General features: G+C 33.5%; 1 protein-coding gene across 3 annotated transcripts in view; it reads right to left on the bottom strand.

Annotated features, from left to right (window-relative positions):
• The window catches only part of BMP2K (BMP2 inducible kinase), a 116109-nt gene that overhangs the window by 35712 nt on the left and 56795 nt on the right, over nucleotides 1-23602 (bottom strand). For all 3 annotated transcript variants that reach the window (XM_041759935.1, XM_041759937.1, XM_041759938.1), the window contains 6 exons: nucleotides 22755-22876; nucleotides 20541-20622; nucleotides 15640-15772; nucleotides 8629-8732; nucleotides 7211-7290; nucleotides 1837-1997 (listed from right to left, as the gene is read on the bottom strand). In XM_041759935.1, the coding sequence (XP_041615869.1) occupies nucleotides 1837-1997; nucleotides 7211-7290; nucleotides 8629-8732; nucleotides 15640-15772; nucleotides 20541-20622; nucleotides 22755-22876 (682 nt within the window). The remainder of the gene's footprint in view (nucleotides 1-1836; nucleotides 1998-7210; nucleotides 7291-8628; nucleotides 8733-15639; nucleotides 15773-20540; nucleotides 20623-22754; nucleotides 22877-23602) is intronic.

Here is a 23602-nt window from a genome sequence, read left to right as displayed (position 1 = left end):
TATTAATCAGGAATATTAAAATAAAAACAAAGGTATTTCAGTTATCAATAAGGAAACATTTTTAAAAACCAATACTAGAGGTATTGGCAAGGATAAGAATCAAAGGACACTCACAATGTTTTGATAGCGTAAATTTTTGAAGTCCTTTTTTTGATGGCAATGTAGCAATATCTGACAAATTTTAAATGAGTATATTTTTTAATCTTCCTCAGAAAAATGCTTTAACATGGAAATCAAGAGTCTGTTATAAGGATGTTCATCACAACACTATAATAGCAGCAAATATTGGAAATAACCTAAATGGTTATATAAGCTATGGTGAATATCATCTATATATTAAAAACTACACAGTAGACCTATATGAACTAATGTGCAAACCTCTCCTAAATACAGGAGTCAAAAAAAAAATCAAGCTGCAGAGAACTATGTACAGTATGAATCCACTTACGTTAAACACATTCAACCCAGAGCAAAGCCCCACTTCCTTCAAGCTTCCCCAAAATTACCTAAAACAAGCCCAAATCCTTCAATAAGTCTTTCCAAACACCATGTTACTGAGATATTCCCACAGATTCCCATGATATGTGAGTAATAAGCCCAACCTGTTCAAATACAAGTGTGTTCCTAGTGCGTTTTGGCTGGAGGGCATTGATACATGATAGAAAAGAATAACAGGATCTCCAACTCAAAATAGTAGAAAAAAAAATAATACTGAATGCTTACTACAAAACAGAATCTTCCCAGATATCACACACCTTGTCATGTATTTCTTGTAACAGGAAAAACAGGTGTTATTCTTATTTTACAGAAGATAACAGTGAGGCTAAGAAATGGACACAAAAGGCTTCAACTTCCCCTATTTTCCCTTTTCCACAGAATAATCCTTCATCTGGTGTGCCTGATCATGACAAAATTACGTAGGAATGCGTCAGGAAATATAAACATCTTTCCTGAGTATATATATTAACAGTAATAATAGTAACTAATATTTAACATTTTTTAAGGACATACTATGTGGCAAGGGATTATATTAAGCAGTTAGTTAATCCTCATAGCAATTCTATCAAATAGATACCAGAATTTTTATTACATTAAGAAATGGGAAAACAGAACTCACATTCGAGTTTATGAGACTCCAAGTATGGGCTCTTAACCATTAGAGTATACTAATTGAATACATTTTAACTGAAAACATTTTAACATTAAAACAAAACAGTTATAACATGAAATGAAGTGCAAAACAGGGTTTTCTTGAGATGGACCTTCAAGTTATATATCCAGACCCTTGAGAGGACAAGTTTACTACCTAATATTAGAGATATTTTCTTGGGGAGTTCCTTTTTTTTTTTTTTTTTAAGTACTACACTGTACCATAATGCTTTGAAGATATTTTAGATTAGAAAAATAAGTCTTCTCAAAATCGGATGAGAAGATAAGTTTCTCTGTTGTAATGCCCACATGACCCAAGAAAGATTCCTCTGCCAAGGCTCGAGATGCAGTAGAAAGACAAAGAGCTTCCTCCTTTCCAACACAATAAAGAATTTTCTATATTCTTGAACTTTATTATCAACCTCGAACCCTACTAGTTGATGACCCTATGGCATAAGCAAACTGGAAGCTTTTTGTATCACACTTTGATATTATCAGTAACTACTTTTGCCTACAATTTTAGGAAAACAATTTGAGTTTATCAGACATCAGTAGAAAATTTCTTCAAGCATTAAGTTATCTGCTTCACAATAATAAGTTTGCCAGGAATTTATACTCCTAGGATATCAAATCTTAGAAGGTTTAAGTTAACCATAAAGGTGACAAGAGTGACAGGGCTGTTATTACCTTTTGGTCTGTGGTTACCAAATTCACCAGGAGCAGGGACTTTAACAGGTGTTGCTGAACTCTGAATGGTCAGCACACTGGGAGTGGCTGTAGCAGAGTTGGCCTTTGGTCTTTGTCTTGGTGCAATTGAGGTTTCTGTTGGTCCAATGGTATCTGTTATTCTACAACAGAAGAATATATTTCATTCCAAATCCTGGAATTATTTCTAATTATCTATTTGTCCTAATAAAGCATCTATTTCAACAGGTGCATTTTAATTATTATTGATGATCATGTTAGTCCTCTTGGCTTCTTCCTGTCTCATTCTTAAGTATTAAATGTTTAATAGAGATAAGAAAGTAAATAAAATAAACCTAACAATTTCTTTCAACCACTGTGCTACCTACCATTCATAGTCTGCCCCTGAAGCTGGTAGACAAAGAATATAGGACTCCTTTATGGAGATGAAATAAAGGAAGCAAACAGAAACCTTCTCATGAGGTTCTGGACGAAATCAGGAGCCAGGTCTCCAAACCAGTCAGAAAAATAAAAACAAGAAGTGAAAAACAACAGTCTCCCTTAGCTTTAGGCCTAAGAAAGAAAAGATTACACTCCAGGGTATAAAGAACAAAAGGAGCCAAAACTTTCAATAAGTGGAGCTACTTGCTCACATTCAACTTCCTGAATCTGTAACTATGCTTTACTTAGAACAGTGAATGGAATTATATAAAATTTTTCCCATTAGGACTTAGTTTAAGCCACAGACATGGATGGTCAAAGTGATAAGCACAGTTTTGAAAGCAAGGACACTAAAAGACACAAATATTTTCTTTTCTTGTTCAGAAAAAAGCTAGGGAAAATCTTTAACTTACATATTTATCAACTTATTTTTTCTATAAATTCAGTACAAAATAGGTTCATATGTTCACTTTTCAACAGGACTGCCATAAAATCTCTTTACCAAGTTCCCTTAGCACCTTTTCAAATGATTTGGTTCAAAAGTTTGCATACATGATTTACCAAGTCCATATATGTTGCATTTGGAGAAAGTCCTAAGTACAGATTTACAGTTCTTTCTTAACTCTCTGTATATATACCACAAGAGGGAGCCCTCTTAACTATCTTTCTAAGAAAGAAAAGAACTGAAATTGAATCAAAAGATTTTAGATAATAATAGAAATACATTGTATGTGTGCTGCTTTCTAAAAATAACATTTATGTTTTAGATAGGCTAGGTTATGAAACAAGTCATATGAAAACTGAACTAAATGGCAAAAAATTATCATGTATATGTATAACCAATTATATCTCATTTTAGTGATAATCAAGTACTTACTGAATTCAAATTATGGATATGACACTAAAGCCAATGCTGTACTCCCTAAGTTCAAGTAATTGGGGATTGTACGTCCTATATAATCTTTTCATCTGTCTATCCATCCTTCATTAAGTGCATAGTACAAGCCAGATCTCACCCAGCCTTATTCCTGTTATAAATAATTGCTCTATAGAGATTCACAACCACATGAGCGCAGCAAATCTCCTAAAAGCTTATTAAAAGTTCCACAGATTTTAGTGTAGTGTTTCCTAATGTATTTTACCAATATACCAATATCTATTATATGATTACTGATATTCAGCAAACAAAGCACAATACACTGTCTTCAAAAAATTTATAGTAAACTAGGAAGATGATGTATGTTCATGAAAATGCAATAAAATAGAAGATACTAGAAGTAATCAGTGCCAAGCTAGTACTGTCATGTCAAGAGTTTCACAGAGGAGTAATTCTACCTTTAATCTAATTTGGCTAGAAAGGTTTCAAGTAGGGGCACCTGAGTAGCTCAGTTGGTTAAGCGTCTGCCTTCAGCTCAGGGCATGATCCCAGGGTCCTCGGATCAAGCCCTGCATAAGGTGAGGCTCCCTGCTCAGTGGGGACGTCTGGTTTTTCCTCTGCCTCTCACCCCTCTAGTGCTTGCTCTCCCTCTCTGATAAATAAATAAAATCTTTAAAGAAAAATAAAAGGCATCAGGTAGGCACTCAAGGGTAAAAACTAAACACACTTTCATTAGACCATAAAAAAAGAAAGCATTCTGTGTGAAGAAATAGGAAGAAAATGCCTGGGCAGATGAGGCAACATGAAAACAGGAACTGAACTAAAACAAAAGGCTGAGTAATCACGGGTACCAATGCTACTGTGCAGCTTCATCTGCATGATTACAAGAGACAAAGCTGCTTCCTCCCTTGTCTTTCCTACTCTCTATCACCTGAACAATCTTCCTAAAACACAGACTCTCTCTCCTCTTAAAATACTTTAGTGTTTCCATCTGTCAGGACAGTTATTCTCAACCTTTCCATTTTCAGATACAAGTCACAAAAGTCTCACATGTTTAACAGTCCCAAGAGCAGATGTAGGTTTCCTGGAGGTAGAAAGGGGCTTTTAGGAAGTAAAACAAAAAATGCCACACAGTAAAGGCAGGATAGATGGATAATATTCATAAAAGTTCTATAACATATAAATAATGATAATAGCTATTTTTTTAAAGATTTTATTTATTTATTCATGAAAGACACAGAGAGAGAGGCAGAGACACAGGCAGAGGGAGAAGCAGGCTCCCTGCAGGGAGCCCGATGTGGGCCTCAATCCCGCCAAAGGCCAAAGGCAGACGCTCAACTGCTTACCACCCAGGCGTCCCTGATACTAGCTATTTAAAGATTTCTCCAATCACTTGTCCCCCATTTATAAGCCTTTTACATGAAAAAAAGACTAATTTAAGTTTTTAAATTAAGTTTTATATATATTTAAATTTTTTCAAGTACTTTACTGATTCTATCAATAAAGAATTTATATTATTGACCAATAAGCACCAATTAACCTAATTTTTAATGTAATGTACAGATTTAACATAATATGAAAAGCACTGTGAATTTTAGTTGCATTAACTATTTCATTTGCTTATAACTACAGCAATGACTCGTGACATGGTGAAGAGAGATTCAAAGCATCAATCTTGTTCAGTTGACTCATACTTTTTAAAAAATCTTTATCCACTTTTTTTACAGATTTAATCACTGACAAAACAGTTATTTAAAAAACCACAACAGGGGTGTCTGGGTGACTGAGTCAGTTAAGTAACTGACTTGGTTTTGGCTTAGGTCATGATCTCATGAGTCTTGGGATCTAGTTGGCAGCTTCAAGCTCCAAGCTCACCAGTCTGCTTGAAAGATATTCTCTCTCTGCTCCTCCCCATCCCTGCTCTCCCTCTCTCTAAAATAAATATTTAAAAAATAAATAAATTTAATAAGACCACAATAAAATTGAACTGACATGTCCTATAATAATTCATAACTGCCACCCAACTATACCAGCAGTTGCTAACTACAGCTATGTCATAGGTAAGACTGTCAGTCATAGCAGATTCCTCCAAGTTAGATGTAACTTAACTTCTTCACAGTCACTTACTTGAGAGAGTATCTTAAAATTCAAGTGAATGAAGATAAAATTTTTTAGAGTGATGGCATATTTTTTTAAATGAAGTCATTCACAAATGATATTTTAACAATTTATAAATAACAAATCCTTTTTTATTATTATAACAACACATCTCACAGCAAAGTGCCAAATACCAGAACTGACCACAACGTTGAAAATTCACTGGCTTAAAGACCCAAGTCCAGACTTCTCAGCATGACATATAAACCAAGCTGCTGAGTGAAATAAGTCAATCGGAGAAGGACAAACATTGTATGTTCTCATTCATTTGGGAAATATAGATAATAGTGAAAGGGAATAGGAGGGAAGGGAGAAGAAATGGGTGGAAATATCAGAAAGGGAGACAGAACATAAAGACTCCTAACTCTGGGAAACGAACTAGGGGTGATGGAAGGGGAGGAGGGCGGGGGGTGGGGGTGAATGGGTGACGGGCACTGAGGGGGGCACTTGACGGGATGAGCACTGGGTGTTATTCTGTATGCTGGCAAATTGAACACCAATAAAAAATAAATTTATTATTTAAAAAAAATAAAATAAAAATAAACCAAGCTGCTCATGACTGGCACCTAGCTACCATTCCCTATCACTCTTTATGTCCCCTGATACTCCATCCTTGCACTGTCACAAAGGCCATTCTTCTTGCCTGAAGTGCCTGTCTGCTACAGTTTCATTCCCCATCACTTCAAGTGACTGTCTACTCATCTTCAAGGAAGAGTTTAGCAACTTGCAGCCCCAGAGAAAGGATTCTTTCTGTTCTCTAGTATGCTCAACTCCCTGCTTTCCCTTCCTCCGCTCTCAGAGTTGCCTGGTCTCTGTCAGGTTGTAACTGTTTTCTTGTCCGTCTTCATTAGAATGTGAGCTCCTTGAGAATAAACACTGCTCATTTTTCTTTGTGTTTCCAGTACCTATATCTTGCATATAACAAGTACATAACAAACATATTTTATGTGTTTTATATCAAGCAAAATACCTGCATAAGTAAAATACAAAAAAAGCTCAGTCAATTAAGTGTCCAACTCTTGATATCAGCTCAGGTCATGATCTTAGGGTGGTGAGATCCAGTCCTGAGACAAGCTCTATACTCAGCAGGGAGTCTGCTTGAGATTCTCGGATTATCTCCCTCTGCTCCCCCACAATTTGCATGCTCATGTTCTCTCTCTCTAATAAATAAATAGATCTTAAAAAAAAAAAAACAGCTGTAACCAAGAAATCTTCCCACATGTAATATTATGCCTGTCTGATCACCTAAAATATAATCTTATTTATTAACTTTTAAACCCAAAAATAGTATGAAAAAAAATCAATTGTTAATTCACTTACCAAATACATATCTTAACTTATATAATACACATCAAACTTATCAGTACAATAAAGAACTATGAACGATAATTTAAAACATTTTATTTCTTTACCAGTCTAAAAAGAACTACCATTATAACCATTCATTATAAATGATACATACCAATACCTATTCTAAATAGGTATTAGAAGACACAAAATGTCTCATGAATTTAGAATATTCTAAAATAGTTGCCTGTAAGTTATGTTTTCTTCCCTTAAATTAAAAAAGATCATACTAGCTATAAACACAACACAAAAATCTCATGAATTAATTATTTACCACGTGATAAGATAATGCCCCCCCCCCCACCCATGACCTGATGTAACTGCACAATCACTTCCTAATCACAGGGGGTGAACAGTTCAAGTACAGACTGACATCAACACCATGCCGAGTGCAGACACGCTCATATTGGCTAAGCTCCCCATCACATGCAGTGAGGAACATACACTTTCTGGGCATGAAAATGATACTTAATCCATGGTACTTGTGAGGATTGAAAACAAAAACTATATACTTTTTTAAAATGTCTTTTCAAATTTCAGCACAGCTCTGCCTACCTGGCTTTTATTTGGCTTTTCCGAGAAGCTGCTTCACTAGCAGTCATCGGTTCGGGAAGAGCTGAAGGAATAGAAGAATTCTTGGAAGAAAAAAATAAAACTTTTCATTTGGTTTCCATTTTAATTGCAAACAGTTTTATGTAAACAGTAGGATATAATCTTACTATCTATGAAATACTACTACTTTCACCTCAGACACCTACAACATGTTCACATATATTTGCCAGATCTAATCTACAAATACCACTGCATGCTTCACAAATGTCACTTTTATATTCACGTTTCACAGAAACCCTTGGAAAAGAAACAGAACATCATCATAACCACTTTGCAAACAGGTAATTATCAGCTAAAAAGAAGGATTATGTTACACTTGTAAATCAAGGACTATTATCCAAATGACTTTGGGGGAAAAAAGCAAACATCAAGCATTTCGGGAAAGTGCTGTTCCTATATAGTGCTGATAATTTTCATGACACCTCTTATAAAGGCTTGCACAGGAGAGCAGAAGATCATTTGTGCTCTCTATAACATTTTTCTTACTTTAGGTACCCAAATATATATTTGCTGAATGAAAAGATAAAAATCCACAGTTAAATGTCAAATAAACCTACTTTCATTACTAGAATGCTAGAACTGCCTGTCTTTCAGCTTCGGCAGAGAATATATTACAAAAAACAAAAAACAAAAAGAAATAGTACTGCTTTCTTTATTTTTTTTTTAGTGGAATGGACTAAATTTTACACACCAAAAAAAAAAAAAAAAATTGTAAGAACAAGAGCCAGAATGATCTTTACAAAGTTGAGATGGGCTTAAAATCAGTGATGAACCCAAACCTTTATTAAAATTAGCAAAAACTTGCCACACACAGTTATCCTGATACAGTCAGGTATACTGCACAGAATGAATATAATTCAAAGCCTTTGAATAATATTAGCTACTATCAACTCAACACTTTCCATGGATGAGGCACTGGGTTTACATTCATTGTTTGTGATCTTCATGATTATTTTCACAGAAAAAGAAAGAGACATTAAGTACCTTCCTAAAATATACAATGTATCTAAAAGGTAACCAAACTTTTTCAGTTTACCCAGAGCTTAATGTCTCAGGAATTTTTCACGATATTCCTAGGTACCCAACCAACTTAACAGACAGTCTCAAACAACTTAATAATAGTAGTTTGTGCTGTGTCAAATAGATGTCACTGTGTCTCTCTCATAAAGGAAAAATATCCTGCAGTAGTTCCCCAGTGCACCTCAGTGCACGGGTTGGCAGCTCTGGCTTTGCATCAAAAATACTTCTCACACGCACACAATCAGATCACTTGTCATGAAACAAGCAATTCTCAAAGTATATGTATCTATACCTGATGAAATGGGATTTTAAATTCATATCTTACTTGAAAAACTACTTACATTGATGTTGGAGATTGGACAATCCTTTTTGGCAAATTTAAATGCAAAATAGGACACTTGAAATATGTCAGGTCTACGCTCTGGATCTGGTTCAAGCATGAATCCTGCAAGGATAAATAAAAACGTTAAGAAGTTCCACTGAACACAAAGAAGCTATTTAGAAGCACATTAAAAGAATAAAACGTATATATACATGTACCTTTTTCATTCTAAGATCAGTGATTCCAGTAACCTTTGTTAATGTTTTAGAAAATAGAAATTGGTATTTTATACACAAACTTAAAGCATTAACTGAAACTAAAAGCAGTTATGGAAGAGCTCTGCACCAGAAGCATATATAAGCAAATATAAACATTCTTCTCAGAAAGTGACACAAAACAAAAAGTGAGTTTAACAAACATTGGGGAATTATTAAATAAAGTTTCAAAGCCACAGTAGAGTTCCTTATTTTGATTATCTAAAATACCTCAACTAATTTCCAAATGATCCTGAATTACTGAGGAAAGATTAAGTTGTATGTATTATATTTAACAAAGTAATTCAGGGTTGACACCATAATTTTCCAAAAACATTCTTTCTTCCCTTACTGATGCTAACAATATTCACCACAGTTCTTATTTCTGCATGTTATTCATATCATGTTCAGAAGTATGAGCAGAGTTTTATGGTTCTATTATAAACAGATGTCATACCAGCCTTACAGCATCATTTGAAATACCTGACTTTTTTTCTAACCAAAACGATCTTTTTTTTTTTCTAACCAAAAAAAAACTATTTATCTATTTCTTGGGTCACTTATTAATTCACAAGTTTATAAGAAGACTGATATTTATAACTAAAAGTTCATAATTTGTTAAGACATCTCCATGTTCTAACTCTGCTTTGCTGATTAGCTCCAAGTTCTTATAATGTTCAAATCATATTTTTTTAAGATTTATCTATTTTAGAAAAAGAATGAGCTTGGAGAGGGGCAGAGAGAGAGAGAGAGAGAATCCTGAAGCCAACTTCCTGCTGAATGCGGAGTCTTCCATGGGGCTCAATCTCAGGACCCTGAGAATATGACCTGAGCTGAAATCAAGAGCGGGCTGCTTAACTGACCAAACTAAGTAGGCAGCCCTCAAATAATTTTTAAGCCTATTTGCAATATAAAAGGTATGGCATAAATTAGATAATACTCTGAATTTTGCTATTAAAATTATGTATAGAAAAATCTAAGTATATAAATGACTAAATTAAAATTAGAAATCAAAATGAATTTAAATCTTCCTTTCAAATCTAAGTAGTATTTGAACAATGTATAATACATCTGCAAAAGCATGATAAACTTAGGTTAAAAACACAGTTGTATGGCAAATGACACTAAACACATACTTACAAATTGATTCAGGAGATTCTAAACTCAGTTTTAAAAAAATGCTCTGCATGGGAGAGCCTGAATGGCTCAGGCAGTTAAGCTTCAGACTATTGATTTTGGCTCTGGTCATGAGCCCCAAACATCAAGCTCAGTGTTCAGCAGAGAGTCTGCTTGGGATTCTCTCTCTCCCCCTGCCCCTCTATCTGCACATAGGTATACACTGCCTAAAAATAAACAAATAAATCTTCTTTTAAAAAAATACTCTGCATGTAACTTGATTTTATATACTTAAAATACTTATAAAATTGATTTTTTACTATTTTGTCACCATTGCTAGACATAAATAACCAAAAACACTGATTTATTAGTTTGTATTCAAACACATTCCAGAGAAGATTCAGGAACCTACAAGGTTTATTTTATCCTCCAAAATCATATTTGATATTGACACCAATAAATGTTTTAAAAGTACAACAGTACAGGATATAGAAACAATTTTTTTTTTTTTAGAAACAAATTTAAACAGACTTATAACAATAAATTCTTATTCATATAATTTTTTAAAACCAAATAAGTCACAAGAAACTAAAATTTACAAACTTACATTACTTTTCTATACTAACAATTAAGTTTATTTAGCTTTTAAAATTCTATTTCAGGAATGCTTAGGTGGCTCAGCGGTTGAGCATTTGCCTTTGGCTCAGGGTGTGATCCTGGATTCCTGGGACCAGGGTCCCACATCGGGCTCCCTGCATGGAGCCTGCTTCTCCCTCTGCCTGTGTCTTTGCCTCTCTCTCTGTGTCTCTCATGAATGAATAAATAAAATCTTTTAAATAAATAATAAAATAAAATTTAATTTAATTTCAACTGTAGCTTATAAGTATTTATTTCTATAAAGGACCTGAAAAGGCATACAAAACTCTTAGGTTTTTTTTTTAAAGACTTCATTTATTTATTTGTGAGAGAGAGAGAGAGAGAGAGAGAGAGGCCAGAGTGAGAGAGGGAGCATGAGCAGGGGGAAGGGCAGAGGGAGAGAAAGAGAAGCAGGCTCACCGCCAAGCAGGGAGCCGGACACAGGGCTCAATCCCAGAATCCTGGGATCGTTACCTGAGACAAAGGCAGACACTTAACAACTGAGCCACCCAGGAACCCCAAAACTATAAATTTTTTTAAATATATGAGAAAATTAGGACTAATAAAAAAGTAATGGCTGAGAGCCCTTGCCCCCCAAAAAACTACAATAATGATGTCAGTGAAGAAACTGCATATGATTTGGTTCTAACTCTCTACTTTCTAGTTGGCAACACAAATAAAGCAACATGATCTCTTACAAGAATCACAGTATCCCTAGCACAAAAACAAACCAGGTGTTATGAAAAAGCACTATTCCTGATATTGAAAGCAAAAAATAAATACTCCTTCAAGTCTTTCTAAAGAAGGGTCACGCAGAGTAACAATATCCTTTAGAACTTGCAATGAGTGACAATGGGTCATTCCTTCTGTGAAGACCAGTGACATAACACCTAAATACAGTTCAGCAGAAAAAATTCTCTAAGAGAAGAGAACAGTATGGCACATGAATATACTTTTTAGGCATGACCTAATCTACAAAAAGCTTTTTAAGTATCCAGAGTGGAAAAGAATGATTCTTCAGGCAACCTACATAGGTTTTCTTTCATAATAATGAAAAGTATTAAGGGGCAATAAATTTGAGATTTTAAGCTCTCTAATCAGTATCTTTATTGGTAATTCTATTTCTCAAGTTAAGCACAGCACAACATCCCCTAATGATTAGGTAACCAAGCTGTGGGTAGAAATGATATCATCTTATAATCAAACTAACGGACCTCTAACTCCCAGGCGTGTTTCCATGTGGGACTACATTTGCTAAGCCAGTTTAGTTTGCCAAATTGTACTGATCCCGTTTATGGAACATAAAATCAGTTTAAAGGGTCATGACTGTCACTTATTTTAATAGAAAATATTAGAATGCATTATTATGCTAAATATAAGCAATGTTTCATGAAACTTATTTTGTGTGTGTGCACATGCAAGCACATGTGCTCCAGATCAGAACTAAAATGTATGTTTTACTATGGATCATAGTCAAACAGTCTGAAAACCACTGTACTAGTGACCTCTCTACTACTACTGTAACACATTCCTCTCCAATAAGAAGACAGTGATTTATCTAATTATTAGCCTAGAAAAAAGAAATAAGCACCCATATGCATCAATCTCTCATACTCCTTCTTTCAGAACAATTCTCCAGACATACACATTCTCTCTGAAACCATGTTTGGAAAATAGCCTACTTCTGAGGGGAAGTCTATGGCTTTCCAGCATTGCCTATGACTAGGTGTAAGTAAATTTGGGGATTGAATATAGATTAACAGGCCCATTTGCCTGAATACTTACACATGTTAAGAAGTATTTTTTATAATTCATTTAATTTCCACAATAATCGTTAAAAAGTAGATACTTTTAATATGCTCATTTTAGAAATGTGATTAAGATAAATGGAGATGCCCAATGTTCTGTATCAAGTAGTGACAGAGCAAACATAAAAGTCCAGGCCCTTTGGCTCAAGGCTTTGTTCTTAACTTCTACAATGGATTACCTCAACCACCTTACAACACAAAAGCTAAAAGGAAAGGTTAGGCAGCCAGCCCTCTGTTCATTGATCATAACTATTCAGTAACCCCATTAGTTATGCTTCTCATTCTCCTGTAAATGTTAAGCTCTTTCCAACTCTTAGATCCACAATGAAAACACTTCTCCCTCACCCTTCAATTCACCTCCATTATTTGTCTATTAGAAAAGTTAACAGAAGCTAAGAAGAAAAATTCTAAATAATTGATTCTGCTACTTTTAAGAAGAAAAATCAGGAGGAAAATATAATGAAACTAATAGTTAAACTCAGCTTTACAGACGGTAGGTAATAATAATTATCCTTGACAAAACTGGTGATACTCAAAAGCATATGCAAATTCTTATGTAACCACAAGCCATATAGTTTTTTTGTTTGTTTGTTTTGTTTTTTTTATTCAGGAGATACACAGAGAGAGGAAGAGAGAGGCAGAGTCACAGGCAGAGGGAGAAGCAAGCTCCATGCCGGGAGCCCGACGTGGGACTCAACCCCGGGACTCCAGGATCACGCCCTGGCCCGAAGGCAGGCGCCCAACTGCTGAGCCACCCAGGGATCCCCCAAGCCATATAGTTTTAACAAAGATCAGGGATAACCATTTCATTTTCAAGTATCCTGAGTCATATAAAATAGATGCAAGCAGCATTAGTAAAACCGTTAATACTAAAAAGATACATGTTTTTAAATGCTTTATTTTATATTAATATGTGGGGGCAACTACATTGCATGAATAACTGGTAATATAAAATGTTTCATTTTCAAAAACTATGAGCACAACTAGGCAATTCTTGGTTTTCTGAATGTAGAATTTATTTGAAAACAATGTAAATCAGTAATTATATATTATAAAAGCAGACAGAGAAACCTAAATGGGATAGCAGGATACAGGCCAAGGTCACATATGATAAAATGTAAAGATTAAAATTGCAAAGAATCTAAGTGTTTTCTAAAAACATTATACTCTAAGTATGTTCTTCTTTCAAAAAAATCTCTATTTTGTTAAGCTTTTATCACTCAAGGCAATATTTTAAAAAGTAAAGTCTATAAAAATCCTTTGACAGGAGATAAAATACCAACTTTTACTTGAGTGCTTTTATTTTATTCAATTTTTTTTTTGTTCTGCCTAGCTCTCAGATAAAAGTTCGAAGAGATTAATACATGGTCAAATTTTTAAATCGATAAAAACTAAAATCTATACATTTATTGAATAATAAAGGAAGCATATGAAAAACAGTGAAGCATCAATGAACTAGATAGAACCCAATCAGATTCTAAAACTATCAAAAATGTGGGGATCCCTGGGTGGCTCAGTGGTTTAGTGCCTGCCTTTGGCCCAGGGCGTGTTCCTGGAGTCCCCAGATCGAGTCCCACATCGGGCTCCTGGCATGGAGCCTGCTTCTCCCTCCTCCTGTGTCTCTGCCTCTCTCTCTCCCTCTCTCTATGTCTATCATAAATAAATAAATAAATAAATAAATAAATAAATAAATAAATAAATCTATCTTAAAAAAACAAATAAAATTATCAAAAATGTTTAGCCTTTTTGCTTTTCCTTCTCAGTAAACACAAACACGTACACACATATACAGAGAAGAAAAAAACAACCTAACTCAAGAAAATAAGATTTTACTACTAAAAGCAAATTAAATCATGAATCAAGGTATGTACTCTCCAGTCTCTACAGTACTGTCCATTGAGAACAGTCAGAGCTTCTACAATCTGAAAGATCCCCAAAATAACCCTCAGTTCAACTTTGATGAAAACATTATACTAAGCAAAACAGTCACTGTTACAATGATTTACAAGGACCTCAATAAAAGGTTGTCAATAAATTCAAGCCTATTTTCTTCAAGAACATTTATGTTCTATTTTTTACATACAAGTCTTTGACTTATTTGAATTTTCAGCATTAAGTTTGAAGGAGATTTTCAGCTTGGTTTTTTGGCCCACAAATGCCTAATAATTTCTTGTATTTCCATCTATTTTTTCCCACTGAGGTGAATGGCCATCTTTATAATACAAAATCAAATATATTTAGATTGGCCCTCTTTTCTACTGCATTGATCTGTGTTGTGTGGCTGGAGGCTATGACAGGAGATGTTTAAAATTGCTACTACTAAACATAGTAGCAATGCTAGAAACATTTTAATTAAAACAGTGCTGAAAGGTGCTATTTAAATACTTCAGCTTCCTAATATTATTTTAATTTTAATATCTGATAGCCATCCTCCCCACTCTCAATATTTTCCAGAAATATTACCATGTACAAATATTAAAAAATTAAATTATAATATCCATCCAAAAGGGAGAAAAAAACTCTTAACAGAGACTAGAAGGAAAACTGAGGTATTCTTTTGGAGTCTGGGGCCCATAGGACTACCTCTTTCTGATACTACACTTAGGTTGTTTTCCAATAAACACTTTATAATCAATCAGAAATAAATATTTATTTTTTTAAATATTTTATTTATTTATTCATGAGAGACAGAGGGGGCAGGGGGCAGAGACACAGGCAGAGGGAGAGGGAGGCCCCATGCAGGTAGCCTGACATGGGACTCAATCCCGGGTCTCCAGAATTAGGCCCCAGGCTGAAGGCGGTGCTAAACTGCTGAGCCACAGGGGCTGCCCAGAAATAAATATTTAAAAGAATGACCAAATAAGCTAAAATCTAAGACTGCTAATACTTTAATCCAAAAAAGCAACAGATCTGGATATTTATATCTCAAAGTATAAAGACAGAGTAATTACATGTTTTGCTGTAAGTTTTTCCAGAAATTCCAGTTTCCTTAATTACATAATCTCTGTGTTTTACCAAAATTTATCTAGGGGGCTTAAAAATATCCATGCGCTAATCAGTAAGTAGGCTACTTTCATTCCTGTAAATGTCTTATAAAATATTTTTAATGTTTTTCTTCATGAAATCAAAAAAACTAGGTTTAGGTAAAGAGATGAAATAGCCCACTTTGAAGTACAGTATCTTACAATTTTTTCACAAATTTTTCCAAGTACTTACTTATTAAGCAATGTATATTGTGGGAGTAACGAGAATTGTCTGGGATGGTGAAGCTGCCATCACAGATAGCTACCTGACTCTCACCAAAAGGAAGAGTGAAGAAACAAAGTTTATACAGTAAACATCCCAGCGCCTGCAAAACAAACAAGTATGAATACCATCAGAACTCAAGCACTCAATAACAAGAAAACATAGCCCCACACCAAAAACTAAATATGCTATTAAAAAAACAAAAGTCTAATGTTTCTAATACTGGAACAATCTTTTCACAACTTACTGCTTAAACCAATTTATGTGCTTAATTTTTTAAAAGATATCTAACCATATAATTTCCATATCTATCACATCTCTGGTTAGTTGGCTTAAAGCTATTGTGGAACTCTAGATCATGAATGACATAACTAAAATTGGAAGCAGCTGGTTCCGTTTGGGAAAAAAAAAATTGTATTTTTATTTCTTTCAAAAGGAAAAAAAATTTTTTTAGCACAAAACTACCTTATAACCAACTATGTAATTACAAGGCTCCTTCTAATAATTTTTACTATAAAAAATGTTATAAAATCCTGGTGTTCCAAATATAAGTTAGCCAGACAACCATCAACATAGTTTTATTGATTAGTCACTAAACACATGTCATCATTGCATAAAAATTAGTTCTAATCCTTCTACATATAACCCTGTAATTTTTATTCTAAATATATTAGTTATAATTGTACTTGGCTAATCCACATTAAATTTCACAAAGAAAGGGCTCTCTATGCTTCGCCTGCATAGATTCCTAGACAACACAGCACCAATAATTCTACTTGCTGACAATGAAGACAAAATACCCTAAAATAACACAAATTGCATTCTGAAAAGCAGCACAGGAAATGCATAGCTACTAAGCTGCCAACAGCTCAAACCTGAGAAGCAGTAAAAAAATGTGATTTGGGGCTCGAGAAATCTTTATGTTGTTATAAGAAATGTCACCTACAAGCCCTAAGAGTATATAAAAGATATTTCTAATTCTAAACTGATTGCAATAAAATTATCCAATAATCAGTATACAATTATTATCAGTAATACTGAAATTCGGCCTTACTAGCACCTCTCCTTTGTTGGATTTTCTCCACACATCAACTTACCACACTCAACTAACAAATACACTAAAGTTTTATAACTACCATGAAAATCACAATATACAGAAACACCTTTGTAGGTTTAACTATTTACAAAACATTTTCAAAATAGTCTTCCAACAAAAAAAAGTTTAAAAGCTCTAGGAATTTCAATTCTAGAAGAGTAATTCTAGTAAGTTCAAAAGCATTACTGTGACTAATGGTAAAAATTCTGAAAGAACCAGTTCCATGTCACTTAAAAATATTTCTAATGCCTTTGTTTCTATAAGGAAAATATTTCAGCATTTATACAACAAATTGAGCGTAAGGCTTCTTTAACAACACTAAAAAATACTATTAGTGGCATAATATCTGCATTAAATTACATCTTTCTGCTGCCCAGATGACAGTCTAAGTATATAAGAGTTCTGCATTTTAGTCAGTTTTATCCTATTAATCTAACCTTTAGTAATGTGTCTTCTATTAGAGTAAATGTTATATGAGTTCTCAGATAACAATTTAAGATAGCAATGCCAGTATACCTAAAAAACACAAATCTAAACCATAAAATACTGTTTCACATAGTGTAAACACAACTAGGTATCCTAATTTTTTCACACCAAAGGCATTTCCCTCCTTATCCATCTGATATGATGAGAATTGTTCAAGAAATAGGGGAAAACAAATGACCTGATTTTGAAAGCTAAGTATCATCATCTACAATTTTCCTCATTAAAAGATAACATGAAGCATCTCTCAGTGAATTTCCTAATGCTTATAAAATCAACATCCTACTTTTCAGGATAAAAATAATGTACAATGAAAACTTCCAACCAAAGAAAAAAACTGTCTCCAAATATAAAGTGCTAAATGAACACTTTAATCTCAGTATTATAACTCCCTGAATCAATATTACCCTAAAATAGAATCAAAATATCATTCTTGGGACAACTGGGTGGCTCAGCAGAGTTCAGTGTCTGCCTTTGGCTCAGGGCCTGATTCAGGGTCTGAGGATCAAGTCCCACATCAGGCTCCCTGCGAAGAACCTGCTTCTCCCTCTGTCTGTGTCTCTGCCCCTCTCTCTGTGTCTCTCATGAATAAATAAATAAAATATTTTTTTAAAAGAAGTGTAATTCTTGGGGCACTTCGGTGGCTCAGCGGTTGAGGGTCTGCCTTTGGCTCAGGTCATGATCCCAGGGTGCTGGGATTGAGTCCCATGTTGGGCAGGGAGCCTGCTTCTCTCTCTGCCTATGTCTCTGCCTCTCTCTGTGTCTCTCATGAATAAATAAGTAAAATCTTAAGGAAAAAAAAAAAAAGAAATGTAATTCTTGACCAGTATAAGCTGAATAATTTTTTCTGGATATTCTTTCATTTACACCTAAAATGTTCTACTATACTTCTGTTTCACCTGAGCTAAGACAAGAAAAAACTGGCATCATGTAAATTAAAATTCTATTTTTGTCAAGCAAACAAACATAGATTCTATTTTCTAATTATTTTTCTTCTTTTTTATCTTTGGGTAATCTATCCCACAGCTATACCGGGTTATCCATTATAGAAATACTAACCCATATACTAAACTACAAATGGTATACATTTTAATTTTATCACAATTTAGTATGCTGTCTGGCACACATACAAAGTCTAATAAAAAAAAATGAATTAAAAAAAAGGATTTCCTCCTTTTTTATTAAGATACTGAGTAACAATCACATGCTTAGAGACTATTTTTTTCAATCAGGCCTTGATGATTTCCAAACAGTAGTTAAGCTATGATGTCTGTTGTTTCCTCTGCTATTGAAATACTCTTTCAGGTGATGTGGATTTCAACAGTGGTCACAAAATTGGGCTAGAAAAGGTTTCCACAAGCACCTCTTCTAATACCTTCATTTTATAAATTAAGATCTGACTGGATTTGTTGTATACATTATACAATAAGCCATTTACTATAAGCCATTTGATAAGTCAATTTTTTAAAAAAGATTTTATTTATTTATTCATGAGACACAGAGAGAGAGAGAAAAGCAGAGACATAGGCAGAGAGAGAAGCAGGCTCCATGCAGGGAGCCCGATGTAGGACTCAATCTCAGGACTCCAGAATCATGCCCTGAGCCAAAGGCAGGCGTCCAACCACTGAGCCACCCAGGCATCCCAATAACTCAAATGTTAATGCTGAGAAAAGCAAACCCAATTTGAATTACACAAGCAGGTGATCTATAAGCAGTTATCAAAATAACTAAATCAAACTTATTCATGGTTTGAGTCAACTATGCATATGGTTAATAATTCAACTACCACAAGATTTAAGAATCACTGATGAAAAAGTATATATTATGACAGATGAAAAGATATCAAAGATACTTTTTATTATCTTGCAGGAATATTTAATATCCCAACCTTTGTGAGGAGGGGGTCAGGAGAAGAGGACCAAGGAGATATTCATTTGGTTTCACACATTATACTCAACTACCTTCTAAATTATGTCTTAAAAATAAAACAAACATGACTTTCCTTGTAAACTCTAGAACTATTTCCAAAGGAATTTTTTTCCTCCATCCCTAATAGGGTCACTAGTCATAGATATGACTAAATATTTGTTGAATTTAAATAAATTCACATTTAAAATAAAGTTTCTGGATAGTTTATCAAATACAGCCAAAATATATTTCCTTACAAAACAAGTTCTAAAGAAGTACTAGCATTCTAACATAAAGTTCAACTTATAGAAACATGATCAATCTTAATAATTGAATCCAGATACACAGTTAAACCCTTGAACAACATGGGGTTTAGGGACACCAAACTCCCCATGCAGTTGAAAATCCATGTAAAACCCCAAAACTAGGGATCCCTGGGTGGCGCAGCGGTTTGGCGCCTGCCTTTGGCCCAGGGCGCGATCCTGGAGACTCGGGATCGAATCCCACGTCGGGCTCCCGGTGCATGGAGCCTGCTTCTCCCTCTGCCTGTGTCTCTGCCTCTCTCTATCTCTCTGTGACTATCATAAATAAATAAAAATTTAAAAAAAAAAAATAAATAAATAAAATAAAATATTAAAAAAAAAAAACCCAAAACTACTAATTATATACTGCTGACCAGAAGCCTTATCAATAACATAGTCAATTAACACATTTTGTAATATGTATTATATACTGTATTCTTACAATAACATGTAACTTTTTCTTAATTTCTTCAGTATTTCGAGGTTACATGGTTCATCTGCAAGTTTTTTCACATTTACTTCCAATTCCAGAAAGTTTCCAATATATTTAGTTTTAAAAATCTGCATATTAAGTGGACCCACACAGTTCAAACACATGTTGTTCAAGGGCCAACTGTATATGCTAAATGATAAGATCCTCAATATGTAAAAGTTAGTAAATGGTATGATTTTTATTAGAAAAAAAGTTTTACCATTTCCATTAAAAAGATCCTAAAATACTTCCAAAACCTACTTAAGAGTTAGGACCAGCTTTTCCATACTACGATCAACCAAAATTACACTCAATCAAAAAAATGCTAACATTCTATATAATATAAATTCTAAAAAATACTATAGTAAAAAGTTACATTATATGTAAGTCCTTTATTTGCTTTTTTATACCTAATTCAAGATTTCCAATTCAAGATTAAGACGATAAAATGTTCTATTTGTTTTCTTCTTCTGAATAACCAGCTCTACTATACACCACTCTCTTCTACTTATTATGAAATACCTTTGGGGGACACGGGGAAAATAATCAACTGAACTCAGATTTTTTTTTTAATTTGGTTAGAGAAAATGTTAGCCTTTCTTGGCCTTACCCAGATATCAGCCTTGGTGGTGATGGGTTTCCCTCCATAAAGGTTGATCATTTCAGGGGCTCTGTATGACAGAGTTGTATACCTGGCAGTAAATAAGTGAAATGGAGTGGAGATATATAAAAAAAAAAAAAAAAAAAAAAAAAAAGATACTACATTGTTTCTACAGAAAATACTACAAAAACTTTGTTTCAATAACATTATATAGAATTAATACTATTTTTAAAAAGCTCATTAAAAATCCATCAAGATTTAACAATACAAAGCATCTACATACACATTTTTAATTCAACAAGTGTAATAGCACCTCTAATGATATAAAAACTTAATTTTCCTTAATAAAAAATCTTAAAGACAATGGATTGAAATACTGTTTTCCTTGAATTTATTTTAAATAATATGACTTTAAAATAATCCTTATCAAAATATTTTAGCCTATTAATTTTAAAGCAAACTTGCTACTCTTTCAAAAAATTATTTTATATGTTTATTAAGGATTTCCTTTTTATGGACCCTAACATAATTCCTGGCACATAGTAATAAATCTCCATTAGGTTTATTTTATCATTGTTGTTTTAAAAGTAACCTAGCTGCTATAATTCTAACTACACTAATTAAGAACACTTCTAGAACTGACTGCCATAAGCTATTTGGAATTAAAATACACTGTGAAAAAATATTTACCAGTATAAAAATTCTAAATCCACTATGAACAGAATATTTTAATGAAGTAGTACTCAATTTCATGGCAGAAATTATTAGACAATAGAAGGACTTCCTATATCATGGCATAATTTAAGATCAATTTTGAGTATCGATATGTTTCATTTTATATGAAATATCTTACAGTTCAACATTCTATACCATCTTACGTTTTCAAAATTACCCTGAGTGGTGAGACATTTTCAATGATACTACTACACAGGAGCAACCTGAGAAACCAGAATAGAAACTGCATGAGGGCAGGGCTTCTGTTCACTGCTATACTGCAGCACCGACAACAGTGTCCACTGCATGGTAGGCCCTGAATAAGAACCTGTTAACTGAATAAATGGTTAGACCATTAACTCTTCAGTTGGGCCACAAAGCACAAGAACTCCTCAGGAGCCTGCGTTCATCACTAATGCAAACTTCTACTGAACCTCAACTATACTTCAAATCTCAACAGCAAGAAATGAAACTTTCAGCAAGTCAGAGATCCTAAAGCAGTCATAACACAACTCAATATTTTTCATTTTTTATAAATATACACATATATATGTGTGTATATATATAAAATATATATGTGTGTGTGTATATATATATATATATATATCCCCAAGAAGTCAATTCAATAATTCTTGAATTATTGAATTATAATCCTGTATTCTTCAGGACATTTATAAGGAGTTAATTTTTACGGAATCTAATATAATCATCATAGGCTAAGTACCCACAGTGTTATACAAATGGGTCACAGTATGATCAACTCTCCTTGAGTCATTTCAAAATGTATACTGTAGGTCAAAGGATAACTACTCTTAAACAATTGAGAATTTGTGAAGAAGTGAAGAAAGACAACTTAGAAAAGACAATTACGTAGAAATTCCTATTCTCACAGATCTTTGTACGTTCTGTATCATTTTATTAAAGTAATCTAAGATTTACAGTTTTATTTCCTAAAACTAGAAAACAGAAAAGTCAGGGAAAGGTCTTTATAGGTACTCTGGCAACCACAGAAAGTACAAAATTAAGAAAACATAAAGCAGATATGACATATTTCTACCAGAGAATTTCTGATACATTATCACAAAGTAACATGTTTTCCATAGTTTTCAATGCATTAAGAAGTCAATCTTCCTCATTTTAAATGTGAAGTAAAAGTTTTCAAATAATTTTTCCTAATAAGCACAAATCCTCAGTATTAGTAAAAACAAAGATGTTTAACTGAACTCAACAATCACTTAAAATTCCCTTTAATGATTCCACAAATCACTACAGCTTAACAAATTTCCTGATAAATATATTTACAATGTACATGAAAAAATCTGTATCTCTGATAAAATATATTTTCTACTGCGCTAGAGCAGACATAAATTAATCAATGTCTATGGCACAGAAATATTTTGAAGAAATCTATAAATGGAACACCTATAATTTGTATTAGCAGAACTGCTCCACAGATTTAAGTTAATTAAAATTCCCATGAGACAAAGCACAATAAAGATAGAAACTTACTTTTTAATTTCTTCTTCTACCAGATTAACTCCATCTTTTTGAGGATTAAGAAATTTATTCGTAGCACTGCCAAAGTCACAAAGTACATAGTTTCCACTATCATTCAACAAAATATTTTCTACCTTCAGAAAAAAATAAATAGTTAGTAGTATTTTCAAAGTGAAATTATATTTTATAACCATGTTTTTACCAAATAAACATTGAAAGGTTTGTACCATATATACATATAGCAGCAAGATAAATTATGAGAAAGGACAAATGAATCAGACCAAAAATATACTTGACTATGTCTACTGTTTCTCTTACTAAGAACAGAAGTGTTTCTTCCATCCCAGGATGATTTTTTCCAAGGGCCAAGAAGCCCTAAATCCTCTTTAAACCTCTCCTATGAAGAAAAAGAACTAGCAAAAGTCTATACTGTATCCCATTTTTCTCCTTTAATGACACTTTACTTTATAGACAAAAAAAAAAAAAAAAACACATTAAAATTTTAATTTTATCTGGCTTCTAATTCCATTTTTATCTGTAATGCGCCACTAAAAAACACAGTTTTGACTTTACGTGTTAAAGCTATGTCAATTATTAGGGGAAATGTAAACACTGCATATTCATCAAAAGAACTGAAATGAACTACACTGGTTATCCAAATTAAAGGACAGAAAGTCTGCAGTCATGCACTTCAATCTTGGTTTAATTTCCTAGATGAACCTGTAGGTTTCCCTAGATGACCCTTACTGGTTAACAACCAATATTTTAAATGACATCTTCTATTCTCTTGTATTTTAAGAATATTTTATTATCACCTTTCATAAATTTTGTATAATCAATCAGAATTGATTACATTCATT

Source organism: Vulpes lagopus, chromosome 6, assembly GCF_018345385.1.
Source record: "Vulpes lagopus strain Blue_001 chromosome 6, ASM1834538v1, whole genome shotgun sequence".
Classification (NCBI taxonomy): domain Eukaryota; kingdom Metazoa; phylum Chordata; class Mammalia; order Carnivora; family Canidae; genus Vulpes; species Vulpes lagopus.
Note: the sequence above shows the minus strand (reverse complement) of the source record. Positions and strands in the feature narration are given on the sequence as shown.